General features: G+C 37.0%; 1 protein-coding gene across 3 annotated transcripts in view; it reads left to right on the top strand.

Annotated features, from left to right (window-relative positions):
- The window catches only part of ENAH (ENAH actin regulator), a 103,944-nt gene that overhangs the window by 47,812 nt on the left and 40,791 nt on the right, over positions 1-15,341 (top strand). For all 3 annotated transcript variants that reach the window (XM_063124123.1, XM_063124126.1, XM_063124125.1), the window contains exons 2-3: positions 2,995-3,160; positions 6,691-6,868. In XM_063124123.1, coding sequence (XP_062980193.1) covers positions 2,995-3,160; positions 6,691-6,868 — 344 coding nt within the window. The remainder of the gene's footprint in view (positions 1-2,994; positions 3,161-6,690; positions 6,869-15,341) is intronic.

Here is a 15,341-nt window from a genome sequence, read left to right as displayed (position 1 = left end):
CAGAGGGCCGTATCAGTGGTTGATCCCAGCAGCTTGGGAACTGCTTGCCTATGGATGTCTGCCTAGGCCTTATTCAGATAGGCCCTTGGCCTCATAAACTGACTTATGGCCACTGAAAAGTTGCAGTTTGTTCAACTGGCTGTTTTTATTGGTTTTATTGATGTTTTATCTAGTTCTATATTTGGTATTTTACTGTTAGCCAGCATGAGCATCATTTTAGTAGAAAGGCAAGAGACAAATTCAACAAATAAAAATGGTGGTGCGTATATATGCATTATATTAATTTTATGAAACAATTCATTTCTAAGCAAATCTTGTATTTAATCACTGGCCTAATTGTCATTGATGACTAGGAATTTCCTTCAGGTAAGTGACTGGGTTGGCAAAGAAGGGATAGAATTTTCTGCTCCACTGCTTAATTGGTTTCCATACTGGCCACAAAAATGTAAATTTTCTTCTTTGTGGCTAGAATGAAAGCTGAACAGGTTGGTGAAGCAGAGCACTCTGTCAGCCCAATCAGCTTCTGTACTAGCTGCAGAGGAAGCCAATCGGACTGATGAAGTAGAGAAAGAGTGTTCTGCTTTGCTGGCCCAATCAGCACCATATTGGCTGTGGAGAAAGCATTCATGGATAAGAAAATGCACTGCAAACAACAAAGAGGAGCTTAATTTCCCTCACCTCAGCAACTTTCTCTGTGGAGTGAGTGGTTTGTGGCAATGTACTTGACTATTAAAGCAGGCAGTGGGGGTTGGGTTGAGCCTATGACAAATCTAACAGCTCTATGATCAACATAATTGAACAGGGATTTGAATTCGTTTCCCCCATCCAAGTCCAGCACTTGAAGCCACAGGTTTTTCAAGTAATAACTCGTTTCGTACTAATAAGCTTCAACATGAACACTTTATTAATCAATTCCCCTTGTGCGGAGGGCAGGAGAGCCTCTTGATCCTTTTACTAACAGATTCCATCTCCCTCAGTCTTGCAGTAGTAATCTTCAACCTGATGAATGAGAAATTGGATTTGGCTGCTTTTATCTAGCTGATGTTGTGTTTGCTCCTTTGTGTGGTCTGAAGATGTGGGGAGGGGCCATCTGAACAAAAGTATAGGAGGGGAAGAGAATAATGGGGAAAATAAATGTAAATAGATGTAAAGAAAACTGAACTTTATGACCTCTCATTTGATCTGTGCATATTTGATATTTGTATTAATTTTGTTATTTTTATCCCTGGGTGGGACTTTATACTTTTAACAATTCACTTGTACTAAATGGCTCTAAAAATACAATTTCAGTTTAAAATAAAATTAGAATTTAATACTAACATGCTAAAGTCTACACATCTCTAAAAAAAAATCCTGACCTTCTGCCAAAACATACTGACGTGGGGTTTTTTTTTGGTATGGTTTCTGTAAGCTGTTGTGGGTAGTATGTATCTATATAAATGTAGGGGAAATATTTTCAATGTCAAACATTATACACATGATATATCATTGTTGTATTCTGGCAGATTATAAACTTTTGGTTCTGTCAACCAAACAGTATGGACATTTACGCTGTGTTTGAACCACACAATAGTCAGTGTTGGGTTAATAGCCAATTCCAAAGCTGATTATCAAGGGGCACTCCCCACACGACATGGTTATAATCAACTGTGGTGTGGATTAAAGCCAGTGTTGAATTGACTATTGGTCCACAGTGTGTTTGATTTACACATCCCTCGCCCTCTCTTTCTGCTCAGTCCTCCTGCTGGTATCCCATCAGCCATTGCAAGTTCTGGCCAAGAACAGCCACCACTTTGGTCACTCTTGCCAGGGACTCTGGTCGCGGAAAATAACGAACTGTGTACGACGAAATAGTCAACGGTGCCCGACACAAGACATGATAACCAACCGTTGTTCAAACAATCAACTCTGCACACCATTGGTTGTTAGTGTTTGTTATTTCAGCCGAATAACCAACCGTGGTGTGAAAAAGTCACGACAGATAACCGTTGACTATTTAACCCACCGTTGGTTATCATGTTGTCTAAACCCAGTCATAAATTCTGCGATAACTTTGCAGATTGTGATCAGAGGTTCAACTAAATGGATGAAGATCAGGGGTACATCGATCAGGTGTGATCCTCCCACGTGTGTGTGCATGTGCACTCCCACCCACAACCCACATATGCAGAATTTTTGTGTGAAAAGGCCTTTTGTGATATCTAACAGGAGGCTTGTGGCCTTGCCACCCTGTGGTGAGCTATGCAGGTCTCCCATAGCCCTGTTCACACAGCTGGGTGGGCAAACCACTGGGATCAGCAGTGGTGAAGCTAGAAGCACCTGTTGCTCCCAGACCCAAGGAAATCCCTCCCTCCCTGGCATCATATGCTGGGAGTTGTAGGACTTTTCTTCACTGGATGCAAGGGCGGTGCACAACATGGCGTCTTGTCTGTAAAAGGGCCACCGAAGCCTCAGAATTCCAAAACTGAGGCCAAATCTTGCACAGCCCTATAGCTTACTGTAATGTATAGGGGCTGCTTTTTAAGACAGTTTGGAAACTGCAGTTGGCTCAGAATGTGGCTTCCAGGCTTTACTGGGGCATTGTGGAATTGACACATTGCACCTATTTTATATAATTTCCCCCTGGTTGCCAGTAAGATTCCTGGCTCAGTCAAAAGTGCCGAGCATAACCTTTACAGTCGTAAATGGTTTCGGACCATGTTTTATCGGGACCTACCTATGTTCACAAGAATCTGCTCAAGCCTTGAGATTGGCATCTGAGGCCTTATTCTCAGGCCCATTATGAACTAAGATCCAATTGATCCAGTGATCGTTCCATAATTGTGGATCTGAGAACAGTGTTTGACTCTTCTAATGAAATCAAATGTGAACTTATGAAGTGGGGATGAGTACTACAATGTTGCCTTTGTCTTGGAATGATGTTTATTTTAATGTAAAACATTTAAATCAGTGTGTTCCCCCATTCTAACCATTTGTTTTTCCTTGTTTTAACAGTGAGCAGAGCATCTGCCAAGCACGAGCTGCCGTAATGGTCTATGATGATGCCAATAAGAAGTGGGTACCAGCTGGTGGATCTACTGGATTTAGCAGAGTTCATATATATCATCATACAGGCAACAATACATTTAGAGTAGTTGGGAGGAAGATTCAGGATCATCAGGTGAGAGAGTTCTCTAACTAAAGCAATTAAAATGGTCTTTTTAAAGGGTTATATCTAGGGATGTCTGTTGCTGGGAAAAACGGTTCTTTTTTGTCTCAGTGGAGTTTTGCGATGTGTACAACACATGAGCCAAGTGTGGGCTGTTTCTCAAACACCAGGATTTTTTTTGCGCATTATTTGAAAGTTTTACAATTTATGAAAATTTCTGGGCAATTGTGTAAATTATGGCCAAATTTGCACAAAACTGTCCCTAACTTGTTCAAATTTGGCTGTAATTTGCGCACATTACTCAGAAATTTGTGCAAATTGCAGAAACTCACCACCACCGCCAAATAAATGTGCAAAATTCCTGGAAAATCCATGAACTTGTTGCAACCCAAACAAATTCTGGTGGGCAGGGTGGCCAGCCTAGCAAAACTCATCCAAACGGATTTCTCCAACATCCCTAGTTATTTTTTATTTATTTATTTTATTTTTATTTATTACATTTTTATACCGCCCAATAGCCGAAGCTCTCTGGGCGGTTCACAAAATACCCCTTATATCCAAAGGGTCTCTTCCTCTGGTGGAGGAAGGAATCATGGTGTCTACATTACATTTTTCCTGTTTGGTGCTTGCTAACTATTTTCACCGTAACGCCAAGAGCACTGTCATATCAGTCTCCTTTACTATAGGGTCTGATGAGTGGTGCGTGAGTGTGGGACCTGAATTTCAGTTATTGACTGGAACAAGCTAGCAGTTCCTTGGCTGTAGGCTTCTTGTTACAGGTTTAGTTGTAGAAGAAAAAGGATTCTGTTTGAAACATTTTTACAAACTGCACTAATAAAATAACTAGGAACTGTCATCACAATGTGGGGATTTCTTCATGATCTGTCTACAAGTGTTCCACTAGTGGTCATAACCTTGAACTAGTATCAGGCTATGTCTATGTATTTATCTCTTGAAGAAGCAGGATTTGTGGAACCCAGATAATTGAAGTAAAGTATTATATAGGCTGAAATGTAATTAGATTCGGTATGTCAGATTCATGACTGAGGGTCACTTTACCAATTACACAGAGCTAAACTGGTTTGCCATCAAGTGTACCCTCAGCCAAATATGTCTCTTAGTATATCTGTGTGATTCATATGTTTGTGGTCAGACTTAGAAGATCTCTTGTATACATCTAAAAAAAGTAAAGTATCAAATTCTGAGTTCTAGCTGAAAATGTAACTTCATCTTCTTTGATAAAAATAAATAAAGATGATATTGATATTCATTACATTAAAAGCAGTAAAATGTCAGGAACATAACAGGATATAAAATTGTCTGGTAAACAGTTCGATCTGAAGCATTTAGTAAGTTGTCTTTGTATTTTTTGTAGGCTTGGTCATTAGTTTTCACATCTTTGTGAAAGTAAGAGCCAGTTCATGTGGTTCTTGCTATAGTTATGAGTTATAGGCTGTCATGTGACTCCTGCGTGGCGTGTGCTGGTCCATGAAGTCACGAAGAGTCGGAAACGACTGAATGAATAAACAACAAAAAATTAGGCAGTATGTGTATACAATACTTATCTTTCACTTACAAGTGGTGAAATGATTATAGGAACCAAGAGTATGCAAATGAGTAACTATGTATGTACTATTGTGTCATGTAGGCAAATTATCTTGTCCTTCTCTATGTTTGGTACTGCTAAATTGAGGACCATGTGAACTGGCCTCTTATACCATATACTTTTATGATTTTATTACTTTTTAAAGCTGTTTCAGGAGGGCTTTGTTCTTAAAGGTGGCATATAAGTAAAGAGATAATAATTTGGAAGGATAAACTTCAGTTTTGGAACAGTGAGTTTGGTTTCTTTACAGTATAGGCAAAAAGTTTACAAAAAATGTTGTAAGACTAACCTGATGTACTTAAATTATTGAAATTTTAATTAATTACTGTTGTGGAAGGGGAGAAGAAGACTTTCGTATACATATTTTCAACCGGGCTAAAAATAGAGCCAGTTCCTGCACAAACTTCTGTACTTGGAATTCTACCAGGCTACATCCTTGGCAGTAATGTGGGTTTTCTGGAAAATTTTCCAATGCAAAGTAGGTTCATTTGCATAGGAAAAAAACAGTTTGCATAGGAACATTTTCAAATGAAAATTAAGTTAATTTGCATAGTGTCATTTACATTGGAACATTTTTAGTTTGCATTGGAAAATTTTCTGATGCCTTAAAGAGATCTAATTTAGCATGTTTAACCAACAATGCTGGAAAATGACCCCATATTAATTTTGGCCCAGTATACCACAAGTATTTGTCCTGAAATGTTTGAGGCAAAACATTGAAGCACACTTCGGGTGCAATCCTATGCATGTTTAGACAGAAAAAGTGCTATTACTCCCACCATTCACCAGCTAGCTTGGGGACCTAATGTTAAGATATGTAGAATTTTTTGTTGGAATACTTGTAAAAATTTAAAGTCAATACCATGTACTTCCTTACATTACAATCTTGAGTGTGGGTTATTGTATTGTGTGACCCCAGTCAGTAGCACATACTTTCTTACTTTGTTTGTATTTTAAGAGAAAAATCTAAAGGTATTAAACTGTGGGCCCACTAATTTTAGCAACTAAAGAACTGTGCATGATATTTTGACAACCATTGTCTATTTCAACAGAGTTCAACTCTCTGCTGCTAAGGTTGTTACGGCACTTTCAATTTTGCTCTCACTACTTATTAGTTCCATTTCACAGTGAGACATATACATTTTTAGTGCCATGTATGTTTTCTGTCACATACTTGCTAGGGATAATCACCTGAAAAATATGAATTACAATTTTGAAACTGCCAAGCTTGCTTATTATATTTGCAATTGGCATACTTTCATTTTTACTAATGAACTCACAAAATAGAAAGTTTTCTCCCAAAAAATAAAAACCTGAAAAAAATTCCACTTAATGTCACTGCTCTTAGGTTGGGTGTTTTGTTTCAAAAGTGGTTGGTGGTCTTATATTAAGCAGTATGCCTGTGGAATGGAGCAGTTCAGCAGAGTTCACAAAAAGGAGCTCCTCTGCCCTGTCCCACACTGGAAACAAGTATTTCTTCTCATTTCTGGAGTTGCTTTAGGAAGTGCTAACTCCTTGTTGTGGTACTGATGGGCCCCACTGATGCAACAAAATGAGAGGAAGGATACTGGCAGTATTGGATACTGCCCATTCAGTTCAAAGAAAACAGTCAAAAATCTCTACTCAGCTCTAAAGTAGCTATTTAGATTCCATTGTAGTCTGCAGCTGTCCATTTCTTCTGCTCAGAATTTTGTATAAAAATATTAAAAGTATCAGTGTGCAGTAGCAGAAAAACTAACCATAGTGTATGTCACAAATATCAAATTATGACATTTATGTTGATATTAGGATATGCATTCCAAAGTATCAGGTCCTCTAAGCAGGATTGCGAGCAAATCTACTTAATCCGTTTGGAATAAGAAAAAAATGTGTTTCTCTCCACAAATTGAAACATAAAGTGCACTTGAGCCATAACTATACATTTTCATTTGTTTAGGTGGTAATAAATTGTGCCATTCCGAAAGGATTGAAGTACAATCAAGCAACACAGACTTTTCACCAGTGGCGGGATGCTAGACAAGTATATGGACTCAACTTTGGCAGCAAAGAAGATGCCAATGTCTTTGCAAGTGCCATGATGCATGCCTTAGAAGTGTTAAATTCACAAGACTCTGGTAAGGCTGCTAACCGTTTCCAAATTTGTAAATGGTTTATGGTTTGACTTTATTTTAATTTATCAGTAGTTAGAGCAGAAGTATCACATCTGTATTTTAAGTTACTATTTAAGTTGTGACAGTGAATTAGTAAGGAGTATATGCCTTATATAAATCCTAAGGATGTATGTGATTCAAAACAAGATATTTCTGTTCTGTACAGCGAAGAGTTAACAAATCTGTTTATGTATAGTCAGTTAGCTTCATGCATATTATAGAATGAATAATTGATTATATTTGGGAAAAGACTGCAGCAAGAACCAAAGCAGCATTTCGAGAATTTGTGGCTGGTAAGCTTATCAGGTGGAATGAAATAAGAACCTTCTGAAGAGAAATCATCTTAAAGAATACATAGGTCAAACTGCAGTATGGATCTACAAATATTTCAAGAGAAATGTAATCCTTATTCATTAAAATAATGGTAGTTTACCAGCATTTCAATAGGTCTCTGAAGGGAACTTTAAGCTCCTATTTCCAGAACACTTGGATGTGGTGCTGTTTGGGTTGTCAAACACAGAGCAATATCTCCAGTTCAGCTAGTAAGTGTTTTTCCTTGTTTTGTCTTTGAAAGATTAAACATGAAAACAAAAGTCAAAATAACAATAGTAATTCTGGGTTAAATCAGTTTTTCCAAAAGTTCTTAAAACTTTGTATAGTTCACAAAAGCACAGTTGTTTAGCCTTTTAAGGAACCACAAGATTTTGTTGCTGCAATGCAGCTACCTCTGTGGAACTTCTCCTTGTTTGAAAACAAGATTTTATTCACAAGAAGTTGATTTCTGCCTGAAAAAGTATTTCTCCTTTCTACATTATAAATAACAACTTGGAGAGGTTTGATTTGTGGAAAGATTTCAGATTTGTTTGCTTTAGTGCTTATTAACACAGTCAAGATGTGCTTTTACTCTAAACAGTTTTAGATAGATATTTTTAAAATCATGATATGCCAAGGCTTAGTGTTAAATAGCAGGATCAGGAAGAAGGTAGAATTTTCTGTCTAGTTGATGTCAGTTGTGAAAGCAGCTTTCATTGGTGGATAAAGAGTGTTCTGTTGAATTTTTTTGCTCTACTAGTGTTGTTTTTCCCCCTCTAGAGAAAATATAGTCTGGAAATGTTCTTGAATGTGTTTGATTATTGCCTGCATAATTTTCTGTGTAACCTCAAAAATGTTACACCAACATTTTACTGCTTAAGCAAAAAAATTATTCATACTTTTTTGTTAGTCTTCAGAAGAGCAGTTTGTGTTTTACCTCTTTCTATATTATTCAAGCGAGTTATTCAGATTCTTGTTGAATATAGTAACATGCTGATAGATCATAACTACCATTAAGAAGGATAATAAATGGCTTCCTAACAACTAAAATATGCCTATGATTAACAGATCAACATAGGATCAGCTGGAATTTTTAATGAATGTAGTAATTTAAAGACTAATAGAATGATATGACAATGAGTAGAGTGTTGAATTGTATTTTAAAAATGTATACAAAGTATTGTGTATCTCAGGGAATTTTATTTAATTTTTTAAAATTGAGCAATAGTTTTGACACCATTGAAAATATCACACTTTCAATCCCTTAGTCGTGTTTAAGGGATTACAAATGTGTACTCCTTCCCTTCAGTTCATCCCCCACATGCATGAATTTCTTCTCCCTTCAGCTTTAACCATACTTGCAGGTTGTATCAGCATATTTATCCTGTTGTTAAATTCTGATTCTAGAGTATTCTGGTTGGTGGTGTTGATCAGCCATGATTAAAGGATCAGGAGTAATACATATGTGATGCACCATATATGTTACCTAATTGAATATAGTTCTTATAGTTAACAATCTAGGAGTGATGGGAGTTGTAGGCCAAAACATCTGGGAGCCCACAGGAGGCCTGCCCCTGCTCTACACCATGGTCAATCTTGTTTTATGAAGGTACAGTGACAGATACTTGAATTGTAAATGAGATTAACAAACTAAGGTTGCAATCCTGTACTCTGTTATCTGGGAGTAAGCCACATTGAATTCAATGGAACTTACTTTTGAGGGACGTGTATAGGATTGTGCCAAAAACCAGCTTTTTAATTCAGAAAAGGAATTTGACAAACTTTTTGATAACTCAATTTAAATTTTAGTATCTTTTGTAAACTGAAATCCAACAATAACAAGATGTATAAATGGGGTAGGGTTCTTATTCAATTTAGAAGTAAAACGTAAGACTACCCACTATCACTATTGCTGTTTTCCGTTCCTATTGAGTGTCCCCCCCCCATTGGAGTCAAAGTTAACAGGAAGTGGAATAAATGAACAACATTTCCTGATTATTTCTGGATTCTTTGCTTATTTGGATGAACGTTTACATAGAATTAAGGTATTTTCTTTGTCTAGAGTATAAATTAAATTGACCACAAGTAGAAGCCATCGTTCTCTGGACACCCCTGTAAACTTCTGTTTATGAAGCAGGGTGATGGCACCATAAAAGACTAGTATGGAAGCACCTTAAGGCACTTTGACTGAATTGATATGTAATTTTGTTTTATTTGTATTTGCCAATCACATTGTGAATTTCTTGTTGAATAAATTGGAATAATATTCCAGAACTATGTTAGAATGTGCTGTGGGTCTTTTGGCTTAGTTTTAAGGTTTGTTAAGGAATCTTACCTAAACAGTACAGTTTTATCTGATCTTGAATCCATATTTGTTTTAGAAATGAGAAGCAGACGTTTTAGCTCTAATGACAGTAACATATTGAAGGCCCTTCATGAAATCAATGGGGGAGATCCCTCCCCATGGCTATTGCTTTGGAGAGGCAGTGATGACTTAGCTTTTCTTTGCTACTAAAGCAGTTGTTGAGGGATTTGTACCTGGGTTAGAGCCCAGTTTTGCCCTTCCCTCATGGTTGCTTTGGATGTAGGTGTGTGGACTTAGCCTCTTTTCTCTCCTTGGGCTGATAGTTGGTGGAGAGAAAAAATGTTGGGCTTAGTGTACCAAAGGGACCTTGGCCAATATAATATTCTCTCTCTCTCTCTCTCTCTCTCTCTCTCTCACACACACACACACACACATCTAGTGCCTGCATGCTTTCCTTTATCCTCAGTGGTAGATGCAGGTGTGCAAGCATCTTCCCAGAGTTGTATTTACGATGTGTATGGGATGGGTGGGGTGTCCCCCTATGTAGGATTTTTACCCTTGCCTTTTATGTACGCTTACATACTTTCCCTCATGCCTTTTGGTTGCCTAGTGTGTCCACATATTGGAGATTCACTTTGATAATAGGAGAAGTGATGAAAATATAAACCCAAGCACCTGTGCCAGAAGACTGCAAGAAAAACTGGCCCTACACATCTGAATACTGCTCTAATCATCATTGTTCAGTTACACTGACAACTGTTTAGTTTGTATCCATCTTTCTGGAATCTCTACAAATCAAATAATGACAAGATGATTGAAAAACTTTGTTTTACAGAGAACAGCCACTGCTGTTATATAAACAGTTTCTAAATTCTAACTCCATTTAATGTTAGAAGATTTCTGAAATGTGTATAATAGCCAATGATCCATTAATAATAGATTGGTGTGGATATTATAATGGAAAAACAATTGATGTGTAATACAAAAGGTTGTGGTCCAAAATCTAAAAGTTACTATCTATCCTATAGTTGGATTAAGTGTCATTGGTAGTGGATATTGGAGAAGGGAAGAAAGGCCAGACCTAAAACAAATTCATGAGACAGAAATTTGATAAAAAGCCCTTGATTTCTGAATACTTCCTAAATAATGTAGCTTTCAGTTTTGATATAAGATCTGAGTGTTTCAAGCTTTGTACTAATTGTTCTCTTTGTGGCACAGTCCATATGGAGCAGGGTATGGATCACCCCATAAACACATGTCAAGTCCAAGCCTTTCAATAATCTTCTGAGGTCATTTTTCAGATTACCCACTTTCCAGATCTGAACTTCTGAGATTGTGGCAACCAGGGAAAGGACTTTCTCTGTTGTGGTGCCTCAATTGTGGAAAACATTCTAGAGGGGCTTTCTGGTACTATGTATGATTTTATACACCTTCCTTGCCTATTGTAAGTAACACCTGCCTTGCCAGTTATATACACCAGTCTTGCCTAGTATAAGCAAGATAACAAGATGAATCCTAGGTTTGACCCAGCAGGGCCATTCTTAAGTTTTTCCCTTTCCAAAATATGAAATGTGGGGTGAGTGGGGGGGAGAGAGCAAATAAAATTATATAAAAATGCTCAGACTCATTGTTTGGTTCCACAGGTAAGAAACTATAGCAAAGTGGAGTCTTTTTCCTTTTTCCTGTACTTGATTACAAAAATTAGTAGAGCTATTAGGGGTTAAGAAAGATATTTCTGGGATCGTTTTCCATCATGTGTTCTTTGTTTTGATGCTTGCAAGTGTACACCCGCCTCGCTAGTTTATTTAACTCATGGTTTGTTGCCCACCCAAGGTTTGACCTGATTCACATGACAAAACATGACTGGGTGCATGCATTCACCGTTTTCAATATGCAACCTCTGATCAAGACAAACCCGGCCATCATCGGTTATTCAACGATTAAACAACCTTCACATAACCCTTTATTAGTAGTATGGTTAAGTGAGAGTTGTTTAACCCTCAAATAACCCACAATGATGAATTCGCATGACACATCAGGGGCTGTGCATTTAAAATGGTGACTGCAGACAGCCAGCACACACTGCAGCTCTGTTAAATAACCCACAATGAGACAGCCATGTCATGTGAACTGGCTTTTTGTTTGGCAGATGATTATTGAACAAACCATGGCTTGTTTTCTGAATCTCTGGGTTGGTTTTGTTGTTTTTTACCACTCTTCCCTGTCCCCTCTTATAGCTTGGCAAAGCAACCCATGGTTCTGGACTTGCATGTAATGACAACACATGTTTTAAATGAACAAGAGTTTACAAACAAATAAAAGTTTACAACCCAACAACCAACCATGGTTTGTTAGTGCAACTGTATTTACACATCAGAACAACCTAGAACTCAACAACCCTTACCATAGATCAATGATGCATGCAAACCAGTCCGCTGACATTAGTTGTGAAATAGTTTTTTATCAACCAGGCTTGTGGGCGAACATTTCCAGAACAGTCTAAATTCAAATGGAGCTAAGAGTTTATACAACTTTTGGTTATTTTTTGTTGTCCTTAAGTTTGTGTAGTCACATATATTCCAACTGTCACTACTTTCTAGCAGTACTGGGTGAAATACATGTTTTTGAGCAATTCAGATAAAAATGCAAAAAACAATTTATTGAACCCACTCTGACAGCTGAAGTGCACATGTGGCAGTCTATGATGTAATTAATTTTAGACAGTCACCAAGAGCTTGCCTCTCTGATAGTGAAGAGAGTTTTCTAGAAGTGCTGCTGAGCAAAAAAAAAAATATATATGAAAAACTTCTAGACAATAGATCCAGCTGATTATTCATTCAGTATTCTAAGGCTTCAGAATTTTTAACATCAGTGCAGTTACTCAAAACAGAGTCATTTATTTTAATCAGAAGATTTGTTAAAAATTATTTGGCCAGTTATTATGGTCTTCTCCTGGAAAGGCACAGCTTTAACTAATGGAGGCAGTGGCTTAAAATACGAAGTGCTTTTATTTGTCTTCCAAAGGAGAATTAACAACAAAATTAGAGAACATGGATGTTCTCTCAGTGTCTTTTGAAAAATGTGGATATGGGACCAGCTTAACTGCGATTTATTCATCAGTAATTTGAATTCAACTGACCTCTCAAGCTTGAATAACAATGGAACTCTAATCATACCATGTAGTGTAATTGCTTGCATTCCTTTGCCTTTCAACTACAGTCTGTGTAAAATTGTTTTTCTTGAGAAAGAGCCAGCTTTTCTCTCCCCCTCCTCTTTTAGGGGATCTCTGCTACAAAGTAGAAACATTGCATTCTGTGATTGATACATTCATCAGTGTTCTACATTCAACTAACCTCTCAGGGCCAAACTAGATGATTTGATTTGGAATGTGGGGAGGATTTTTTTTTAACCCTTTCCTCTACTATTCACCCCAAGCACTTCTCTCCTGGAGGAATAGCTGCTATGGAAGTCAATTTCCATTAGACCACAGAAAGGGGGAAGTTGCCTCTCCAACATCCCATGGTCCTGATCCACATTGCTATTTATTTTTTAAAATGAATACATTAAATGTGGAATTATGTGGAGCAGAAAGTAAATATACCATGGCCTTTCCATGATGTATACTGTTATTGCTGCTTTTGTTGTTCCTGCTGTTTTATTGTTTTAATTGCTATTATTATTATTATTATTATTATTATTATTATTTATATAGCATAATATTTTGTTATTGTTGTAAGCTGCCTTGTGAGGACCTCTGCCCTGAAAGGCGGCCAAGAAATGTTTTAAATAAATATTTTTTCTAGTGTTTCCTTTGCTGCAGATTTTTTTCTGTTTCATAAATTCAGTAGTAGCAATGAATGTATGCCAATTTCAAAGACAATATTAAGTAAATTTGGCAGTTTCAAAGTTGTAATGTTTTTCAGGTAATGATCCCTAGCAAGTATGTCAGAAAATACAAATATGGCATAGTGTCCACAGTTTTCAATACCTTTGTTCTTTAAGTACATGCTATTGTCTGGGTTTACACAACACAATAACCCACACTCAAGGTTGAAGAACACCTATGATTTGTTCTTGGTTTGTGAACTGTGGGTTGTAAATGACCCTATGCAAATCAGCTGGGAAATTTTTGCAGAATTTTACAATTCAAAATTGTCTGGAAAACCCTCATCGCTGGAAATACGTGATTGCATTTTGCATATCATATAGTATGGTCCTTAGATCCCTGTCTTCAAAATTAGTTTGTTCAGAGGGTGTATATATGTTTTGAGGTGTAAGTCCACTTTGTATCTGCATTCACCTATTTTTGGCAAGCCTTACAATCTTCAGAGATTCAAGCTGAGGAGCAACCAGTTCTTCCTCTCAGCAGAAGCTAGCCATGCAGAGTTCTGTTTGGCTCTTATTTATTTATTTATTTATTTATTTATTTATTACATTTTTATACCGCCCAATAGCCGAAGCTCTCTGGGCGGTTCATGACTTGTGTGAGTCATGAAGGCACTTCCTTTCCCAGCTAGCTGCAAGTGGCTACTGATCCTTTGCACAGTCATACTACCCTCACCTCTTCCTGTAAATATATTCTAAATAGAAAATACAGTTTTTTTAAAAAAAGAAAATGCTGAATAAACATTTAACTGGATATGCATGCCAAGCACCTAAGAAAAATGTTTTTAAAACGCTGAAAGCCTTCCTGAGAACCAGAGAGAAATGCCATTTATAGGAGTGAAGGGTAGGGGAAGCAGAGCTCAACTTACAAGAAGGAAAACCCAAACAGCTGCTTGTGCTTACTTGGTAGTAAACACCATTGAACTTAGTGGCATTTGTTTCTAAGAACACGTATTGGCTTGAGCTGTAAGTCCCCACACAGCACATTACCTGCCATTTGGTACACTGCAGTTGGTGATTCATTTTGAATTCTATCTAACATATTATAGAGCAGCTGTTTTTCTAGCCTATCTTTAACCAAAGATCATTCATCCTTCCAGGCACTTAGATCAGTGTGAGAAAGGATATTTCAGAATAAACCCATGCAGTAGGCAAAAAAGCTTTTACCAAGGTATAATGGGATGGTCCTCATGTAGTAATCCTGGGTATGAGAATAAAGGGGCAATAAATTAGGGATGGGTTAATCTGTGGTTTGATTTCATTCATTTCTCAAATTCATTCCATCCCAGTTTGCAAATTTTCTTTTTAAAGTCCCTATGAAATTTGTACGTATTTCTGTGTGCATTTCTCAAAGACTATTCATGTTGTATGCATTTTTCAATTTTTTTTTTGCACTTTTGCAGGCAGTTTCACCTTAGATAAAGCATTCTTGTGTGTACTTCTGTGTAGTACACACCATTTCTGCACTATACACCTTATTTTGATGTGCAATTCTTGATTGCAAACTTCAGAAAAATGTGAATATTGAGGTTTAACTGCATTCCAGTTTGTGTATGGGTTCAAGTTGTGTGAAATGCAAAAGCCCTTTCTCTTCTATGAGTATTTAAAGCAAGAGGAAATTGTGCTTGTTCGTTTAGAAAAATTCAAAAATATACTGTCAGCAGATATCCCAAAATAGTGAGAAAGTTTTGAATTCTCAGCTGTGGAAGCTGCATCTGGTATTTTACAAAAGTAACAAACAATGGTAAAGCTCTCTCAAATATCTAAAATATTTCTTAAGTTGGTATAAGTCCAAATTTTAAGATGAATGTTTAATTACTGATAAAATTATAAGTTAGTTTTTAAATACTACATACTACAAAGTTAAACAGTATGCACATTAGATAATATGATAATTAGGGATGCTGGAGAAACTTGAGATGGACTAAAATGAGT

This window comes from Elgaria multicarinata, chromosome 4, assembly GCF_023053635.1.
Source record: "Elgaria multicarinata webbii isolate HBS135686 ecotype San Diego chromosome 4, rElgMul1.1.pri, whole genome shotgun sequence".
NCBI lineage: Eukaryota > Metazoa > Chordata > Lepidosauria > Squamata > Anguidae > Elgaria > Elgaria multicarinata.
Note: the sequence above shows the minus strand (reverse complement) of the source record. Positions and strands in the feature narration are given on the sequence as shown.